Source organism: Calidris pugnax, unplaced genomic scaffold (genome assembly GCF_001431845.1).
Source record: "Calidris pugnax isolate Ruff unplaced genomic scaffold, ASM143184v1 scaffold1, whole genome shotgun sequence".
NCBI lineage: Eukaryota > Metazoa > Chordata > Aves > Charadriiformes > Scolopacidae > Calidris > Calidris pugnax.
The window spans coordinates 1380385-1401947 of NW_015090800.1; the positions used below are offsets into that span (position 1 = coordinate 1380385).

General features: G+C 37.2%; 2 protein-coding genes across 2 annotated transcripts in view; one reads left to right on the forward strand and one right to left on the reverse strand.

Annotated features, from left to right (window-relative positions):
* Positions 1-3327: 3327 nt before the first annotated feature.
* On the reverse strand, positions 3328-4298 carry CAPZA3 (capping protein (actin filament) muscle Z-line, alpha 3). The gene is given in 7 exon segments (XM_014937221.1): positions 3328-3486; positions 3489-3719; positions 3722-3858; positions 3861-3923; positions 3926-3971; positions 3973-4063; positions 4249-4298. Coding segments are annotated over 7 exon segments (777 nt in total).
* Positions 4299-4364: 66 nt separating this feature from the next.
* The window catches only part of PLCZ1 (phospholipase C zeta 1), a 58339-nt gene continuing 41140 nt past the window's right edge, over positions 4365-21563 (forward strand). The window contains exons 1-6 of the mRNA XM_014937291.1: positions 4365-4468; positions 5104-5227; positions 8772-9006; positions 14207-14408; positions 14841-14985; positions 16757-16909. Coding sequence (XP_014792777.1) covers positions 4455-4468; positions 5104-5227; positions 8772-9006; positions 14207-14408; positions 14841-14985; positions 16757-16909 — 873 coding nt within the window. The 5' untranslated portion in view covers positions 4365-4454. The remainder of the gene's footprint in view (positions 4469-5103; positions 5228-8771; positions 9007-14206; positions 14409-14840; positions 14986-16756; positions 16910-21563) is intronic.

Below are 21563 nucleotides of genomic sequence, written 5' to 3' on the forward strand. Positions count from 1 at the left end.
CAGAAAGATAGTTGATGATAATGTATTTTTGCAGGCACAAAGCAAGTCTTTAACAATAGATAGTTGTGATTGTAAATAGGTAGCTATATATAGTTTCAATTCCAGGTATGCTATGCTCACGGCTGCAGTAGGAACCTATTGTAAAGTACAGTTTGACAATTGATCTTTCTGTTCTTTGTTTCTTTTCTTAAAATCCAGGGCACCGATGCCAGTAAAAAAAAAATAAGATGGAGTTTCAATTCCGGGTATGCTATGCTCACGGCTGCAGTAGGAACCTATTGTAAAGTACAGTTTGACAATTGATCTTTCTGTTTAAGTTATATATGCCTATTCTTTGTTTCTTTTCTTAAAATCCAGGGCACCGATGCCAGTAAAAAAAAAATAAGATGGATTCACAAACAACTATAGGAACATGAATGGTTTTCAAAGCAGCAGACAGAAGGGATTTTAGGAATAAAGATAACGTGAGTTGGAATGTATTTCCCATACAACAAAAAAACGCTGGTATGGGCAAAAGAGTAAGAAGTTGCAGGTAAATCCATTTTAGTCACCAATGTGTATACGTAAAAGTTCACATTTTCAGAGTCACAAAAGTATATATATAAAAGTTCAGTAAAGTTTTCAGTGGAGTTGTAAACTTTCACTTTTTCCTCATAATGTTACTTTCTTCCCAGGTTTCAACTTTCCAAAAGAAAAAAAGATTCCAATCCCATCATGGAGACTGTAGAGGGAACATTGATACAGCCTGTATTTTAGTTACCTTTCCCAGAATATTTTCATAGGCCTTGCAAAAAATGAGTAAGTGTTTTCAACCAGATCAGAACATTTACTCTGCCCAAACTCCATCCCTCTGAACGGCTTCTGTTGCAGATTCTGGTATCACAGGTTCGCTCTTTTACAGAGAAAGGAAACTGAATGAAAATGGAAAGTTCATAAAGGCAGACTGATAGGGAATATAGGAAAACTACCTGATCTTACAATATTAAATGTTTTTATTATTGCATTCCTTGCTACAGTTTTGCCATCTAGATACTGCATTTTAAAGAAGGGAGAATTTAATTCTACAGAACAGAACAGTACATTGCAAAATATCATATATTTGCATCTCGTAAGGGGGAATATATCTGGGGGAATAAATCTGGAAACTGAAAGTCATCTAACTGCTTAATAATCTTCATTGTTCCCTACAGTTTCTTTTTGTTAGTTCATGTTCAATATTTGTGTCTTAATTAAGTGTTTTTTTCACAGCCCAGAATTTTTAGTGCTATGTCCCTATTTCTGTTAACACTTAAATTTATGCCCAAAATTTCATCAATTATTTTCTGCTGCAGACATGAACTACACTCCCAACAGGCCATCTTCATTATAGCAGCCCTGGGTTGCATAACATTTTTAATAAAATTACTCTTATTTTCAATAAAGAAATAATCACATATTCAAATAAATACCACATGAAGACAGCTGCTTGCTCGTTGAACAGTCTCCAGCAGCAACATAAGCACTGAAAGGGCTGGATTGGTGTTGGATGGATCTCAGTAGCAGCTGCGGGGTGAAAAGAGAATGACCCATAGGTAATGCAGCTTTCTGTGAAGAACCGAAGGAGCACAGAAAATGCTCTCCATACTCCATCCTTCTTCCTCTTGAAGTGCATGCTGCAGATTCTTTAACAAATGGGCATCTGTAAAAGGCATTGTCAGGGGACACCGTTATAAGGGCAGCAGTCTGCTTTCTGTTTGCGGGAAGGAAACCCTGCGTGATGAGCGCCTTTCTGCACATAAATTAGTACAACGCTCCCAGAATCTTTGTGCTGAGTGACCATAAAGATGAACGACCAGATGAAAAATGTGGCCTAGTCAATGCAAATCTGAAGAAAATCAGTATAAATCAAAGGAATAATCTCATTTATTTCAGCTTCGTTCAAATATTGGCAACACTACAACCTCGTCTTCTGCAATAAGGCTTTGTAAATTAGTATGCTTATAAATAAAAACTGAGCATATGACTTTGTCATCAACAATATAGAACAATGTAGAATGATGATTTTTATATTAGACACTTTTTCATCGGGGTAATTATCATACCCAGATGTATAGAGTACGGAACCTCTCAAATCAGGTGTAAGTACAGATGCAAAATCTTCATTTTGCATCAGAAGAGTAATCTTAAGATGGCATTTTCTCACAATGTTGGTTAACCCCCAAACAATAACAATGCATAGTTCTTGACTACATTTTAAAACAAAGACAATGAAAGCAATCATGGTCAGTCTGAACACTGAAGCTATGAAGCCACTGATCAGTAGTTATGAAAGGGCACGTTCAACTCATGTAATTGTCACCAGCAGTGAGGAACAAAAGCAAGATCTTATGCTTACATGAAAAACATCTAATATTTATAAGAATAATGTTTACATGTTCCCATCAATATTTTTAGAAAGTTCAGTGTTTACATTACTGACTGAAAGAAAACTTTGTTTCTAATAAAACTCTAATTAAAAGTTATATGTACAGAAAACAGCAAGTGTGGTAGGCATTTCATTTATTGTAATAAACGTATTAGCAAAGCATCACTGTCATAATTTGAAAGTAAAACAGAATCACATGCATTCCTTTGGCAGTTGTAATAAACACATAGAGTAGGGAAGTAGCATTACTTTATTCTGCAGTGTTGCAACACCCAGCATACATCCCTGGTCAGTCCTGAAATAGATTCTGTACAAGCTATAAGAAATTTATTCCTCCTGTGTACTGATTTCCCTTTGTTCATCTGATGTTAGGGATGTCTCGTGTGCATATAGATATGCACAAGCAAAGCCTGAAGACTGAATATCCTGGGTTTTAATAACAATGAAAGTATTTAGAAATAATACCTCAATATCTTTACCAACCGACCTTACCTATTTCCTTATAACCAGTTCTACATATTGTGTGAAGTTACATAAGTAAATATAGTAATGGGTGAAATTGCAAAGAAAAGTAAGAGTTTGCTTGCTGGCTTACCTGTAGCATGGTACTGCCTTGGACAGTGACCATTACTAGTACTTCTAGAAGCAGTTGAAAAATAAAATGCATGAAGAAAAAAAACAAACCCCAGCAATTATTTTTCACTCACTGCAGACCTGAGTTATTTTCAAAGTGCTGACTCACTGATGACAGTTTCTGCACTGTCCTGAGTAATCCAGAAATAAATCAACTAGACATCCCCATTTTGTCTTTTTCTTTCTTATTTTATTTTTAATTATACATTATAATTAACAATTATAATTAATTATATAATAATGTGTTTCAGTAAGCACAGAGGCACTTCTCTATCGGAGAAGTTCAGTTGCTAACCATTCCATAGTTTATGCCAGTTCATGAAAGCGTGAGTAACAGGGAGTTTCCTTTTTCCCTATATATCCTCTGACAAAGCCAGAATGTTTTCCAGAATGGCAACATGAAACTTGGTGCCCTCAGCTTTCACAAATTCCACGAAAATCTGTGGAAAAAAACCTGACTTTGGTCTATCACATTCAGAGCCTCACTCACAGACCTGCTGACAGTTACATGGAAGTTGGCATCTCTGAGGCGGTGTAACTGGAGGATCCCTGTGACTTGAGCAGTGAATGGAGCCAGGGAAAAAAAAGTCTAATTTGACTTCCACAGGCTGTTCCAGTGATTTGAAGGGTGGTACTGACGGGGCTCAATGCAGGCCAAATATATCTGCCTCCTCCCCGGGCTTATTTTTTAAACAGGCAGCAGTTGCCCACAGGGAGGTGGCAGCTCACGTAGCCCTTCAAGCCCTCATGGAGGGCCTCTTCACCGAGCGTCACATCATGCTGCTGGGCGCTGCTGGTTAACCCACATGGGTGGTCAAATGCAATTTGTTCTGAGGGTCAAAGAAGCAGTTTCCCTCTAAGTCGTTGTAGCGGGTCAGGAGCACGTACTTATTTGGACGGGGGTGAAGGTGTCCATTTTATGACAGGCCCCCAGGGCGGGCAGCCTCCTGCCTGACCAGCTTGTTACCTCAGACTGGAGCAGGGATGTCTCGGACAACCTGGCTGAAGCCCCCAGGAGAGGGGGGACTTCATCCCCGCAAATGTGAGACACCTTCTCCAGCTCGCACAGCTCCTTCCTAACGCACGTACTGGGCGCAAGGGCTATTCAACAGGCAGGAGGCCACAGGCAAAGGGAGGACTGGGTGTTGAAGGGAAGATGCCCAGGATGGCGGCAGAGGGGGGGGGGAAAGAGGGGCCCTGCAGTTTATGACCTCACAGCGGCAGCTGAGGCGGTGCTGTGTGGGGCCAAGGCTGGGGCCATACCGAAGGGGTGCTGGGCATCCCAGAGGGGGTGCGGGGGGGTGTGAGGGAAGGGAAAGGGTACCACCGGGAACTGGAGCAAGCCAAGGTGATGTCCTGCCAAATGCTGCCAACGTCACCTCAGTGAAGAGACGGGAGCAGGCGATGCAGAGCTGCCATGGAGGAGAACAGATATCCTCCTCCTGCTCTACCTCCTCCTCCTCTTCCTCTTGTCTCCTTGCCCTGCGACCACTGCTGTTGTATGATCTACCCCCTGAGTGCCATTTTTCCCCCCCAGGCCCGGTCTGTGTACACATGGGACCCCCCTCAAGCTGGGTGGCAGGGGAGAGCCTGGGGCAGCCATCTAGTCCAGCCTGGCCTACTTGAGGTTGGCTGGGTGGGCTTGGTGCTGTGAGCCCTCACCTCGTTGATGCTTTTTTTTTTGGCACTCATCTTTTTTTTGGCACTCGTCTTCCCGCCATTCCCCACAGCTGAGGCATCCCTTCCACCTTCCCACGTTTCCCTCCTCTCAGTGCACCCCTTTCTTTTCCCCCTCACCACCCCTTCTTCTCCTGCACACCCTCCCCTTCTCTTTCCCTCTGGCCCTTTTTTGGCACCTTTTCCCTCAGAATCTCTGGGTGTGGAGCAAAAATGTCTTTCTGCACGCCTCGGAGCCTGCTGTGTTATCAGAAGACAAGGATGTTCTAGAGTATGAGAAAAACAGAGCGCAAGACTTTAAGGTTTAAGAAAATTAAACTTTTCTCCCTCTTCACCTGCTGAAAGGCAATGACATGGGCCAGAAGTTTCCTTAACCGGATCCCTCATACGTGGTTTTTGAACATCATTCAGAATGAGTTCAGGACTGGGAAAATTGATTTAGACAGCACACTGAAGCTGCTTGAAACCCTGCAATTGCCTTTTAATTCCACACATGTAAAACATGTTTTCAAGGTGAGGAAAATGTAGATTAAGCAATTAAATACATTTAAAAGTCCAGCAACACACGCACCTTGTTTGCTGGCATTTAAAAATTAATGTTTCAAGAAGTGAATTTCATACTGATAGGGCATGCTAATAATTTGCCTTGTTCACGTCTTTTGTTGGTATAAATTAGATAACTGAGTGATTGCCACCATCATCTCTTCACCAAACCAAAATAGTGTAGCATGATGGAAAATATGTAGGTATTGATTCCCAACCGTTTTCTAACAAGGCCTCACTTGAGAAAAAATATTGTGGTTTCATCGCAACCAGCTGCTTCTGTGATCAAGCAAATGAACCCAGACATGCCTATCTGATGCTGGGCAGAGCCATTTAGACTTCTTAAAAATCCTTTTGCCAGAAGAACAATATGGAGTTCTCTGATCTGCTCAGGCTTCAGGTCAACATAGATCCAGCACTCTCATTCACTCAATTTTCCACTATACCTCTGCCTTGAAGTATTTAAGAGTTGTGCCTGAATGGTTGGGAATTGCACTCTACCCCCTGGGGAAGGATGTGGCCTTCAGATAAGGCAACATTTAAGAGATTTCTATGAAATTTACATGGTATAGCTAGAAATTAGATATAATAGTAAGTTAATTTAATGTAGGTAAGCAAATTACCATCAAATGGATGTGGTCCAGTGAGCAAATAGTGCAAAATTGAGTGCCTTTGGACATATCGGGTTATCTTGTTCTTCAGGTCCCCTCATGTAATTACTCAAAAGATGTACCCATTTTCCTTTTAGCTCATTTTTTTTAACCAAAAATTGATGTTTGGTAGAGCTGTTTTCCTAAGGGAACAAAGCGAAATGGCTACATATATATGGGATTCTTTGAGAATTTTGTAACCAAATGGCTGATTCTGTCCAGATTTGACAGAGGAGAAATAACTGTGGCTATTCAGAAACTTTTAGGTCACGTCATGCTGACAGGCAGAGGGAAGGCATTAGGATTTCCTGACTCTATCTTGTTCCTCTCTCTTTCATCTCTGCCTTGTCAAGCCAAGGTAAAACTGGCAGCACGAACTCAACCCTTGCTAAAGAGGGTGCCTGTGGTTTTTGAACTTGCACTGCATTGGGAGAATTGCCAACCTTGAGAATCTGAAATGATTTTTTTGGGTTTTGAACTTGCACTGGAATATGAGAATTGCCAACCTTGAGAACCTGAAACTATTTCTCACTGTTTTCTGGATTTCCCACCAAATTTGCTTTCTGACAGAAACTTTAGAGCTGCATAGAACAATCTGATCTAGTTATATTTAACAGTATAATATACTTAACAATCTGATGTAGTTATTTGTAGCAGAACTGTTAGATATTCTTTTCTATTTGAGAAAAATTTGAGTGTTTTAAATAGTTTTGGGGCTCAAATTGTTCATCAGTATAACAGTACATAAAAATGCAAAGCAGCCTGGAAGGAAATCTTACTGGCATTGTAAGTAACCACTTATCAACAGTTAAACGAATGGTTGTACATGACAAAATAAATGTTGCAGAAAACATAGTTTTTAAAGAATAATCTGCTTTTTTCTTGTCTATTCTCTTTGAATTTATTTTACTGTAATGTTCCTTTGAGCAATATCTGCATTATGAACATTAAGATTTCTAAGGCATAATAGATTTTCATATAATTCATCTCAAGACTAAGTCTTTGTTCCAGATATATTTTTTCTGAATAGCAAAGGTTTGACTTGCATTAATAAAAATAGGAATAATAAAAATCTACCAACAAAATTTTTATAACAATCTTTTTTTTAAATCAACATGATTTTCTTAACTTTAATTTGAGCTCTCCTATGTAATATTATTTCCTTCAAGAGGAGACTGTGATGGAAAATACAACTTTTTTGCCAAGCTTGTCTTTATGCCAATACCTAAGTGAACATTTCCTGAGTCCAGATAAAATGTTTTATTCCAAAATAAATTGGTATTTTCTTTTAATATTTAACAGTTATAGGTAAATTTGCAGTTTTCTTACAGATGTTAAAAATTAGAATGAGGATATCGACCTTAGATGTGGATTTTCTCAAGCAGTTATAAAATGCATATTATTAACAAGTGCATTGAGTTATTTTCTTACTGGTGAGTTTTCTTAAAAATGATCATCACAATTCCATTTCACAAATTCAAAGCAAATACTCAATTACTGATTTGTCAAATTTTTGGCTAGAACTCCTCATGAAATTTACTTTTGTACTTGTTTTGGTTATCTAACATATTTTTACTTTTAATGCTGAACTTATTCAGAGATGTCTTAGTAGGAACTGTACTGCATAAGATGTTGGTAATGCATCATCAGGCTTTTAGTTTTTATGATGTCTCTTCAAAACTAACCTAATTTAGTAGTAATCAAAACTATTTATCAAAGAGCAGCCAAAGCTTAAGTAAGCCACTTTATGGATAATTTTGGGGAAGCTGTAATAACCATAGCAGGTGCCACGTTATCAGATGCTGAATAGGATATATATAAAAATATATATATAAAATAAGTTGGTAGTCTCACTTTAAGGAGAATTTTGATCAGTTTACAGTAGTAATCAATGAGGTAATGAATTGCCATTTATTTCTGATTTTATGAGCAATTTTGGCAGTAAATTTCCAAAGTTTCTCTTAACTTAGCAACTTTTAAGAATAATGCAAGCTAAACTGTTAGAAACATCTTTATTTCATGTGCATGATTATGTTTTTCATGTAAAAACTTTTAAAGGATAAATAAAATTGGTAAACCTGAGAAAAAAGTAAATGGCAGGAATGGTAAAAAAGTATTATTCTACTCAAATTCATTTGTCCTTTTAATTTTTCTCATGGCTTTTTTTATTGAAACACTGAAATTAATTAATATGCTAACATTTTTAAAGCTCTATGAAAACAAGTTTACAGTTAAAGAGTTCTGTAAGTGTGAATACATAACCTGAGTTAAACATTCTGGCTTGTTAGAACACAATGTCATAGGTTCTTATAAAGTATCTTGTCCCCAGATTTTAATAGTATTTTGTATTCGATATATTGTAAGGCTTGGACCTCATGATAATTTGGTCATTCTTGTTTCATTTTTTAGATTACTGTTTGCTGTATGTTGTATGTTAATGTATCTGAAAGTATTTACAATATGTTTTAAATTGCTGTTGGACAGTTATTAGATTCAATATATTTTTCCACTCGATAATTTTTATGCTGCAGATTTATTTTACTCCATAGCATTTTAGATGTTTTATATAATGTGTTTTAATTTTGCATATGCTTTATATAGACATTTATTCTAATTACTTAGATGTTAATTATTTCATACGGTACATTTTAATTTATAAAAAACAGTTTAAACACACAAAGACAAATCTAAAAGTTGCATACGGAAGTAGAAGAATATAATTTGATAATGCATTGCAGTCACTGTTGCCTGAGGTCTTCTCTATTCTTCTCGCTTTTATGATCAGTTATAATGGAGTGTTTTGTATGCATTTCTGTATCATTGCATATCTTTGTATTGACTGTTTTGATTTTTTTTTTTTTCAGAAAACTGTTGACAAACGGAAGACACATTTGATTACCATGGAGGACTTCAGGGCAATTTATCGAACTATTGTACACAGAGCTGAATTTCAGGAACTTTTCCGTGCTTACTGTCCAACCAGCAAATTTCTAGCTGACACCGAGCTCATTGAATTTCTCAGAAAAGAACAACATGAAACTGAAACTTGTGAAACACTGGCCTTAGAAATGATTTTGAAGCATGAACCCATTGAAGAAGGTAGGCATAGTTCATGCTAAAAAAACTGTTGATTCCTTATGCCATTACTTTCCAAGTTTGCCTTTTAAATTAGAACATATTTTGTTGAATATGTGCTACTTTTTTTTAGAACGAATGCGTTTACTAGTTCATTATATAAGTTACCAGTTTAAAAGGTTCCTTTTGTTTTGAGTTATCTATTTTGATGGGAAAATTAATAGCTATAAAGGAGTTAAACAATAAAGAATCTGTAGTTAATTAGAAATCATTTGTAAATATCAGTTGAAGTTTCTAGAGTTTTAATTTAAGTTCTGGTTTAAATTTCAGGTGCTGAGCCAAATTCTTTTTTATTTCTTCATCTGTAATAAAATTGTTTGTCTCGTGATTGGAAATGATCTTCCTGAATGAAATAATAACTGTATTGTTCATGCTCCTTTGAGTGAACTAATACTCCCACTCAAACCTATTTATTGGAAAGTTCCAGATATGATTGACATGATAGTTGATTCATATGGTGTTATGATGGACCATTTTGTGTAACTGTCACTCTGAATTTGGTACAGAATTTTCTTCACCAGGATGATCTGTTAGACTCATCTGCCATTCTTGTCCTGTGTACTGCAGAAAGGGAAAAGGGCAGATTTTGACATTTGATTGACTGGTTTGCTAACAGTAACAACCATTATCTGATAAACTTGATAGCACTGGTATGTCAAGATTAAGATGAAAACAGTGAATAGATTTTGTATGCAATGTTCATAAGTCCCTCTATAACATTTAGTGCATCCCTAATATTTGTGTGTGGAGAGAGAAGATTTTTCAATGCTATTGAGCCAGATAACTCTGAATTAACTCTCTGAGGGTGATGTACTTAATTCAGGAACAGTATGGAATATGTTACTTTTCCATTTTTCTTGTAAAATTTAAATTTCTAAGGGCAAAATGCTGCATTAACAGATTTTGTGTTTGTATGTGTGCTAAACTGTACATTTTTGGCTGAAGCAACTATTTTATGGAATTGATTGTAAAAGTAGTGAGTATGTGATTCACACTTGACAGTTTTGTCTTAGTAACATCCAAATGTCAATTTTGTTCTACGCAAGCATTCGATTATCTCTCAATTTTATTCTTAATTTTGAATAGAAGTCTTGAGTCATTAAATGAGATTAAGGAAAACACCAGGAAAAATGTGGTCCTTCTCCAGACGGAAACTAAAGACCTGGTCATCTGGGACATGGACAAGACTGAGGGGCTCAATGACTTTTTTGCCTCGGTCTTCACCGGCAAGTGTTCTAGCCACACTGACCAGAAGTCGTGGCAGTCAGTGAAGCTGCTGACTTTATTAAAAAGGGGAAACATAATGTCTGTTTTTAAAAAGGGAAAAAAAGGAAGACCTGGAGAACTACAGACCAGGATTCTCACCTCTGTGCCCTGCAAGATCATGGAGCAAATCCTCCTGTAAGCTATGCTAAGGCAGACGGAAAATAAGGTGGTGATTGGTGACAGCCAACATGGCTTCACTAAGGGCAAATCATGCCTGAAATTTCATGGCCTTCTGCAATGGGGTTACAGTGTTGATGGATAAGGGAAGAACAACTGACGTCATCTACCTGGACTTATGCAAAGCATTTGACACTGTCCTCTATGACATCCTTGTCTCTAAATTGGAGAGACGTGGATTTGACGGATGGACCACTTGGTGGATAAGGAATTGGCTGGATGATTGCACTCAAAGAATTCAGCCAACAATGGAGACCAGTGACGAATGGTGTTCCTCAGAGGTCGGTATTGGGATTGGTGCTGTATAACATCTTTTTTGGAGACACGGCCAATGGGATTGAATGCACCCTCAGCATTTGATGAGCTTGCTGATGACACCAAGCTGCAAGCTGCACTCAACGTGCTGGAGGGAAGGGATGCCATCCACAGGCACCTGGACAGGTTTGAGAGGTAGGCCCATGTGAACTTGATGAAGTTCAATGAGGCCAAGTGTGAGGTCATGCAAGTGGGTCAGGGCAATCCCGAGCACATACAGGCTGGGTGGAGAATGGATTGAGAACAGCTGTGAGGAGAAGGACTTCTGGGTGTTGCTGAATGAGAAGCTCAAGATGAACCAGCAATGTGCTGCAATGGTCAAGGAAGGCAGTTCTGCCCCTCCGCTCTCGTGAGACCCCACCTGGAGTACTGCATCCAGCTCTGGAGCCCTCAACATAAGAAAGATATGGACATGTTGGAGTGAGTCCAGAAGAGGGCCACAAAGATGATCACAGGGCTCGAGCACCTCTACTATGAAGACAGGCTGAGACAGTCGGGGTTGTTTAGCCTGGGGAAGAGAAGGCTCCAGGGACACCTTATATCTCCTTATAGGGAGACCGGTACCTAAAGGGTGCCTACAGGAGAGATGGGGAGGGACATTTACAAAGCCATGTAGAGATAGGATGAGGTGTAATGACTTCAAACTGAAAGAGACTAGGTTTAGATTACCTATTAGGAAGACGTTCTTCACTGTGAGAGTGGTGAGACTCTGGAGCAGGCTGACCAGAGAAGTTGTGAATGCCCCATTCCTGGAAGGTCAAGCTTGGATGGTGCTTTGATTAATCAGGTCTAGTGGAAGGTGTCCCTGCCCATGGCAGGGAGGTTGAAACTAGATGATCTTCAAGGTCCCTTCCAACTGTGAGGAGAAGGACTTCTGGGTGTTGCTGAATGAGAAGCTCAAGATGAACCAGCAATGTGCTGCAATGGTCAAGGAAGGCAGTTCTGCCCCTCCGCTCTCGTGAGACCCCACCTGGAGTACTGCATCCAGCTCTGGAGCCCTCAACATAAGAAAGATATGGACATGTTGGAGTGAGTCCAGAAGAGGGCCACAAAGATGATCACAGGGCTCGAGCACCTCTACTATGAAGACAGGCTGAGACAGTCGGGGTTGTTTAGCCTGGGGAAGAGAAGGCTCCAGGGACACCTTATATCTCCTTATAGGGAGACCGGTACCTAAAGGGTGCCTACAGGAGAGATGGGGAGGGACATTTACAAAGCCATGTAGAGATAGGATGAGGTGTAATGACTTCAAACTGAAAGAGACTAGGTTTAGATTACCTATTAGGAAGACATTCTTCACTGTGAGAGTGGTGAGACTCTGGAGCAGGCTGACCAGAGAAGTTGTGAATGCCCCATTCCTGGAAGGTCAAGCTTGGATGGTGCTTTGATTAATCAGGTCTAGTGGAAGGTGTCCCTGCCCATGGCAGGGAGGTTGAAACTAGATGATCTTCAAGGTCCCTTCCAACCTGAACCATTCTATGGTATGATTTTATGCCAACCAAATGCACTTTATTTTTTGAAGCTTGTTATATGCCTCTTTTCTAAAAAAAAAAACAACAACCAAACATTGCTCAGTATTCAGTATTCGCATGGATAGGATTAGAGGCACAATGAGGATAAGAAGGTAATTCCAAGTGTTATTTGTAGTGTAGTGCTGTATACTTCAAGTATCATAGGGAACAAGATTAGGAGTCAAAATGATCTTGGCAAATTGTCGATACAGAAAAGAAGGATGAAGTTCAATAAGGAGAAGCAGCGCACTCCGTTTAGGGCACCGTACATCAAGAAGGAAGTTCACCAGATGGCAAGATTGTAGAAAAATAATGAAAATTATGAGATGTCTGAGAAAACCCAAACAGAAAGACATAGTGAATTGAACTTGTTTCTTCTGGAAAGCAGTGGAATGAGAGGAAGTGCAATAGCAGTCTTAATACATATGTAAGTCTGAAAAAAAAGGAAAGGAATAGTGCAAAACAACAAATAGTTTTAACAGCAAGGAAGTTTCAGGATAAACATTATGGGAAAAATTCTAAATAATAAAGTTACCTAGTGCTGAAAGGGGATTACAAGGATATCTGTGGATTCCTCATCAATGGAAGCCTTTAGGAATTACTTCAACAGATTTCTGGTAGGAATAACATTTTTATGCTTAAGGACAACAGCGTATGAATGTATGTATTATCTCTGGAGGGCTTGCATCCTTATTTTCTATTTGTGTTTAGCATTTTAAACATTACAAAGTTTTCTAGTTAAAAAACACACTGTATAACTTAGAAATAATTATTTTCTTTGTGTTCCCACCATCAGAATGGTTTTGATAAATTCTCATTAGAGATAAAAGACCCAGTCTGTACACATACTGAAGACTGATGATTACAACTCTAACCTGTAAATAGTGATTCCTGTAGCTGTATTGAGAATTAACAGGTCAGATAAGAGTTTTGGGGTTTGGTTTTGGGTTTATTTGTGGTTTTTTGTTCGGTTGGTTGATTTTATATTTTTTTTCAAAAAGCTTGTATACATTGATTTATTTAAGTTATTCTTAACAGAATATAATCTTGGATTACTTACTGCTTAATTATCAGTGGCCTACTATAATGACAAATATAAAGCTGTTTTGCAGCCAGAACTGGGCAAAATCCCTGACAAACTCAAACCAGGTTATGTTTTGCATAAAGCAAAGCTGACTTCTGAGATTATATCATTTGCAAAATTATTACATTTGAAATTTGACATTTGAGCAGCAGTTGGCAGAATAATGGATCTGTTTGTCATTAAATCAGTTAAAAGCAAAACAAATGGGATGACTACCACTGGTTTGGAGGCAATTAGCACATTTTGTTATAGATGAAGTAATACAATAAGCTTGATTTGAAATTCATCTTTGTGGGCAGTCCTTTATTTTGTTAAGATGCTATTTCTATTTCAAATACTTCTAATTTAAACATTATTTCATCAGTACTTATTTCTAATTTTCCACAACTGAAGAAGGTATTTGGTGCTAGGAATTGTAATTTCTGCAAGATTATTTTGACAGTCTCCAATTGACATTTTGGAGAACAATTCCTGTTCTTTCTACACAGAAAAGAAGCATTGAGTGACACACTACTTTCCAAAACGAAACAACAACAAATATTTTCCTTTGTATTTAATTAGGACTACTGCAAACTCTTCTTACTGGTGTCTAGAGAAGAATAAAAATGTCTCATAATTTTGAACCACAGCACTTCATCTCTAGAATTGCACACATCTGATGTTTGTGTTGATTTTAAAATTGCAGGAAAGTGTTATGCTGTATAACCTCTAGCAGTGTTCAGAACTGGCTATTAAAAATTATGGAAATACACAGATAACAACCACCAGTTTAGCTTCACACCAGAAATTTTTTGCTTTCTTTTCTGTTCAGTGAGGAAAAGGCGGCAGATGTCATTTGAAGGATTTATAAGGTACATGAACTCAGAAGACTGTTCGGTATTTAAAAGCGAGCACAGGACTGTCTACCAAGATATGAACCGCCCATTATGTGACTATTATATTTCATCTTCTCACAACACCTACTTGATATCTGACCAACTAATAGGACCCAGTGATTTATGGGGATATGTCAGGTATTTAGATACTGGTTTTTAGTATTTTAAACGTTCTGTAAGTGCGATGCTGTTATTTTTAAGCATAATGATTCTCAAAACCCAGAATAAAAAAGGTCCTTTCAAACATTTCTTCTTCTATTTTAAGCCATCTTCAAAATTTTTTTATTTAAATCTTTAACCCTCATTTTTAGTCTCTTAATGAAGGTTATTCAGATGCTCCTTAATGCTCTAATAAAGTTGATTACCTAACATGCCCAAGATAAACAGAAAATGTAGCTTTGCCTCATATCTTTATAATTCTATAGGGTTTATTTTCTTCTGTGATGAAAAAGTAGGGGGTTCTTTTTTGTAATTATTCAATGTGCTTGTAATCAGAAATATGGCAACTTGTATAAGAAAGTGTGGTATCTTTCTTCTGACAGTAAAATTGTTTCTTTTGTTCTTTTGAAGTGCTCTCTTAAAAGGATGTCGTTGTCTGGAAATTGACTGCTGGGATGGCTCGAACAATGAACCTGTTGTGTATCATGGTCACACTTTAACGAGCAAAATTCAATTTAGTTCTGTAATTCGAGTGATAGACAAGTATGCATTTGTGGTATGTATGTATATATATATATATATATGTATATGTGATAATGGCTTTAACAAAGCTCATGGACATGGTTGTTTCATAAGTGATTCTCCAGGGTAAAAAAATACATGTGATGATGGCTTTAACAAAGCACATGGACATGGTTGTTTCATAAGTGATTCTCCAGGGTAAAAAAATACGAAACAGAGACAGTGCTAGTAGCAGTGGACATTGTTGAAATAAATTATGGGAAAATTGTGCTATATGATCCTAATATCTTTTTTTAAATTTTATTTAAGGAACGGTAAACATGTTTTGCTGATAATGATTGTAAACCAAATGATGCAAGGAATTCAGAAGGTCTTACTCAGCATGTTAGGTCAAATTATCAGTTGAAGTCCGTTAAGCAAGGGCTGAATATAAAGTGAAAAGCTACTCCAGAATCAGTCTGATGTTTTATTCCTTCTTTCTATCTTTTGATTTTTTTACTTCACTTACACTTCTGTTACTATCAGTCTATCTTATATCCTATGCTTGAATTTATGAAATAGAGAAAAAAGTTAGATTATAGCTGAGTTTGAGACTTAGTCTGGTTTCCATTTCCTCCCTTTCTATTTTCAATTCAACACTTGATAAAGGTTACCATCTAATGCTCTCTTTTTGTCAGGCGACTCATTAAGGCTTCTGCCTATCTCTGGCAAAGCAGCGAAAGCTGGAGAGCTTTTGGCACTGTCTCAGTCTTTTGTATAGGTTTCTGGCAAACCTCCTGCTCAAATGAAGTCCTGAATAACTATTAAGATTAACTCTTGTATTCAAGCCAGCATTATGTGTGTGACTATATACACATTGTTCATCTACCTAATGTGATAATTCCCTGTTGGGATGACTTAGTCAATGGAATTTCAGAGCAGTTGTGACATAACCTTTAGGATAGAGCTTCTTGGGAATGGTGGATTTTAAGTCTGAAGAGATGAAGATTTCTTTAGTTTTGAAAAACACCAAAATGCTCAACATCGATGTTTTTAGAATTTGGAATGTTTTGTCTCCTTTGAAATTACCCTAAAACATTTTTTGGGCTTTAGTGTGTTTGGGAGGTTTTAGCCCTTCCTCCATTTTTGGCAGATGACATCCTAATTCTTACTTTTTCTTTGTAAGTTCTTTTGTTGAGAAACACCATTTGAGACACATAGTAGCCAATGCATTGTTCTTTAGAAGCTCTGTGTATCACAGAATCACCATGGTTGGAAGGGACCTCTGAGATCATCAAGTCCAACCTTAAAAAAAAAGCACTGTGCAATGGATCAGCCTGATTTTTGGCTACTTTACCATTTATTTTCTTTCTACCTTTTCTTATATCAAACATTAACCAGTATGTTAAATGCTTCTGATAAATTATTTTCTATGGATTATTGGGCAAATACACTTCAGTATGCACTTCCCAAAGATCAGCACAGATACTACCTGGTTTCTGTAATGAAGTATTGTGTCCTTCTTAACTGATATTCAGTTGATTTTATTTTTTTAATATCTGTGTATGTATAGCCCTGTTTTAACCCCCCCCTTAACTTCCTGAGGATGCTTTTTTTTCTATTCTTCAATTGAGCTTTCCCTTTTCCATAAATATTGTGAGCTTTTTTATTGTGTTATTAACCTGAAACAACTGACCTATATTCTGAACATTTTGAAAATAAAGCAAAATACAGATTACCAAGGGGACTTCTGTAAGGTATTTTGGGAAAACAAGTAATCCGTTTTTTATTTATTAGTAAATAAAACCTTTAAATTATATTTCCAGGCATCTGACTATCCAGTTGTACTGTCTTTGGAGAACCACTGCAGCCCTGAGCAACAGGAAGTAATGGCAGAACATTTAGAAGCTATTCTGGGTGACAAACTTCTTACTTCAACAATTGGTGATACACATGTAACTCAACTGCCTTCTCCCGAGGTAATAACATTGCATTCTTCTCTGTGAAAGATAGGGGGAAAAAATGATATTTTTATTTTTTTTAGATCTTCTGAAATTGAATTTATGAAACTGCTCATCAGGTGTCTGAATAGACTTCAGGTGGTAACAAAAAGTAATTAACCAACACAATAAAAACCACATGAAAACATAAAGAAAACAGAAAAAGCAAAACTGAATCATGTGGATTGATACAGACATTTTTTATTTAAAGGAAAACTGTTTTCAGTGTAATGCTGAAGCATGTATGTTAAAAGCTAACATACTAACATTTTAGCAAAGCTTTACATCTTGCAGTTCACATCGATCCAACTTGTGGTGCTTTGGATACACTAAAATTTTTATCTTATATAAAATAGAGTTAAGTGAAGTTTGGGGTTTTTAGTTTATTTTATATGGAAACATGGCAGCTGCAGTAATGTGTCTTGTTTTGAACCATACTTACTCACACTGAATAAACCTGCATATCAAAAACTGAGAAGAGCAACTGAAATTACTCTGATTTTTTTTTTAAGTAAACTATTACTTAACATGAATTAAATTATTATAGGGTGGTTCCCCTACAGTAGTCCTCTGTAGGAGACTTGGTAGTCTAAGCATAGAAAGACTATCTACCTTTCAAAAGGGCAGATCTATATACAGGGAATGACTTGCCAAAGATTGTAGAACTAAGTGCTATTGAATCTGAACTCTGTGTCTGACAGCTATGCAAACACCTGATAACTTGAAATTTCCAAAATTAAATTAATTGACGCATTGTGTTATAGTGCACAGCTTCAAAGTTTCTGCTGTCCTGTAAAGTCAACATTTTGATGTTAAACTGAACAATTCTCCTCTCTCTTCCTCTCCTCTCATTTCCTCTCCTGAAATAAGGCTTCCAGTGTTCTAGCTTTAAAAGAGGAAACATAGTATAAATTTTTAATCAACATTGTGCTTTGAACCAAAATTTAAAAACCTTCACTTTATACATGTGTTAGCGTACCTGTGTTACGCTAATTTATTTATTTTTCCTTAGATTGAATGAATTTCCTGAAATTTAAACATGTTATTGAAATGGAAAACTGAATCTACACTTTTTGTCAATAACAATGTTGATGGAACTATTTCACTGAGTTCTATTACTGCAAAAACATTCTCTTTCTCAGTGTTTTTTTCCCTAAGGCAGTGTTTCTCAGCTGGTGGCTTGAGACCCCTGGGATATGAAGTCAGAAAAGGCAATTAGATGGGTGTTGAAAATTTTATCGCAAACTAAAACAAATACATTTCCATTGTTCCAGTCTTTGCACATAATTTTCTTTCAAGGACAAAAGATTTTTCATTAATCTCTTATAACACAAATACATGCATACGTACAAAATAGTTATTTAGGCTTGTCACCGCTATCAGCGATATATAACATATTTTATATCCCTTTTTTTGTTTCAATAACTGAAAATGGAATAATGCAAATGAAAACGTAGGGAGGAAACACTGTAATAAGGAAACACAACACCCACAGAGATGTATTTTTTCAAAGACTTTGTCACGGAAAAAAGTGTTTTGAAATGGTGTGTCCGAAAGACTTGAGGCACTGGAACCACCAGGGAATTTGTGGCTGCCCCATCCCTGGAAGTGTTCAAGGCCAGGCTGGATGGGTCTTTGAGCAACCTGGTCTGGTGGGAGGTGTCCCTGCCCATGGCAAGGAGGTTGGAACTAGGTGATCTTTAAGGTTCCTTCCAACCTAAACCATTCTATGATTCTAGGATTCAAAAAGAAAGTTTGGGACCTTGTGTGTATTCAAGGCCTGGGTAAATTCACTTTCATTTGAGTGAGCCAGATGCTGAACTTTGTCTTAAGTCTGCTTGACTTAAGCAGCACAGAAGAGATTTTACAGAACCAGAAATGATTTTAAAATGTTGTTTATGAGAAGGATTCTGTCAGTGTAAAAAAAAATAGTTGTCATCTATATCATCTGGTATGATTCTATAGGAACTTAATTGGTAAAGTCATCCTAGGAAGAAAATTGTATCAAAAGTGTTAACACCAGTAACAGAGTAAGAGTATTGTTCTTTAAACTTGACAGTCTTCTGATTTCTAATATGTCTAATGAAATGTAGTAAGTGTCAGGATGATTGAAGTTCATTGTAATTGCTCAGATATGAGATTGGTTCAACAGAATTATGTGCTCATTTTCATGGCTCAAGTGCAGTAAATACATTTGCTTTGAGGCCAATACAACTGATAGCCTGGTAACTCACTTTGAAAAAAAAAATTGCTATGAACAATACGCTCATGGGACGTACTTGCCTATCTAAGTACTCTTATTAGCAAAACTCTCATCAGATGACTATCTATCAGTAATATATTCACATGCAAAAACTTTTGAAACTTTCCTACGTAACCATCTGTATTTATATGTGAACCTGTATCTTCAATTGAATATTGAAATTAAAAAAAGAAACAGAAAATATAGCAAACCCCCAATATTTTTTAAAAAGAAATCATTATATGATCTAATAGGTCTTAAGTTTTCTTTTTAGAGTCTTGTTCATGTTCTGTGGCCAACATACATTTCTTTCTCCTAGATTATTAGCTTTTTCCTTAGCATGTTTTATTGGATATGCTTTTAAAGTCTGTTCTAAATATCAATTTAAAATTATGATTTCTTCATTGTTTCTTCATTTTTTAGACCGTTACACTGTCTTACACTAAAGCAAAATAAAAATCAGTGGTGAATTACTTATATGCTAAAATATTTACTTACCTTGATTATAAATGAGCATGAATGTCACTCTAAGTTGGTATTAAGGTGAATATACTTCAAGTCACTTTGTGTGCCTCTGTGTGTGTATCAATTGAATTACTCTGAGTTTAAAAATTAAGGTATTTGGTTTAAAGTTACAGTGCTTTACCTCCATTTTCCTTAGGATCTTGTTTACCTCCTTTTGTCATTTTCACCTGTCTTAAGTTGAGCTTTGCTCTCCTCCCTTCTGGTTGGATCTTAGCAAAGAAGAAGGGAGAGATTGAAAAGGCAGAGTGTCTTTCACTCTTCATTGAAATTAACAATAACCACAGAGACAATTTTTATAATATGCTCCGTTAAAGAATATTACAGTCTGATAATATCCCTAGAGACACAGCACAAACCTCTTTACTTCCACATGTGACTCACAGGTCTATAAATGCAATGGGCATACTTCTGTCCCTCAGGTCCTCTGATTGTCTGTCACATCAAGTTACTGACCGCTTAGTTACCACCTCTTGTGTTTATGACCTGTGCTATTGTCTTCTTTGCTAGGCATTTTTTTTTTTTTTTGTCAACTTGCTTGCAGGATCCCTCAAAAGCTTGGCTCTGGACCGACCAGTTCAGCACTCCTTCCCTTGTCTCTCAGGTTTCTTTGGCAAGGACCTTCAACTTCCAGCTTCTTCCTGTCACATGAGACTGAAAAATTATGTTTCTTGGGTGGGAAATTTACTTCGTCTGACAGCTACTGTTGTTGTTCCTAGTTTTGCTCCTCCTATGAAAGGGTACATGCAGCTCATGCAAGGTTTCCTTTTAATACCCACCTCTCAATGTTCTTCAAGATCTGAATCAAATGGTGCCCAAATGGTACATGAAGTGAAATACCCCATAGTTTCTCCAAATACTTCATAGAAACATTTGCCAATTACAGGTGCTTACTTAGATCTTGGAGTTGCGGAGATCTCCATGGAAATTATTTTATCCTCTGCTGTCATCTCTTGCTTCCTCTTCTAAGTAGGTTTTGAGCTACAACTTCGTCAGCTGAGATAATTGTTTGTATCCTGAAGAGAGATTAAAATGCAGAGCAAACCCAATCTTAGGTGTTTCCTTCAACCTCAGCTCATGTATAATTCCTACCATTGTAAGTCTAAGTGAAAATCACAAGAAGGTCCAGAAGAGAAAATTCAGTGGTCACTGAAAGCTATTGCTCTTTTCTTTTTCTCAATACATACTTGCTCTGAAACACAAAACTCAGAAGATTTCAAAAAAGGGTTTTTTTTAATTATTTGGTCTCAGTCATAGGTTCACCCAGCAGCTGACTCTACCAGTACTGTTTATTTTCTGGAATATTAGTGTATTCTGTAGCATCTCAACAGAGAATTCTTCCTTTGCAAGTGGGGAAGGGGAAAGAGAAGGCTTTTGCACTGTTTCATTCTTTCACACATCCCTTATCCACTGAGATAAACTGATGCCACTCTTGAGCTTGACCATATCTACCCCCTTACCTCCTTCCCATCCAGGTATTTTACCACCCAAAGCCATAGATCCACTACAACCCTCTCCTTGGAGTCTTGGCCACTATGGTGCTTATAAAGAGACTTCATGAACATCCTCTAATATTCACCAGAATATCAGGTCCTTTGAGTCAATTCCCACATTGAATTATATTTGACATCACTGACTGGTGCCAGAGATCTCTGCTGATTTTACCAGCACTCCTGGATTACACTGATATAATGACAGAATGTAATGTCTCGTGCAGCAATTTGTAGATGAACTTAGAAAATATTAGAATCCTAGAAGTAGATATTTTTTTTCTTACCCTGCTGAATCCTTCCTCTTTAATGAGTTTGACAGCTACTGAAAGAAACAAGTAAGCCTCAAATGTAACACACACAAAAGAATGTAAATGCA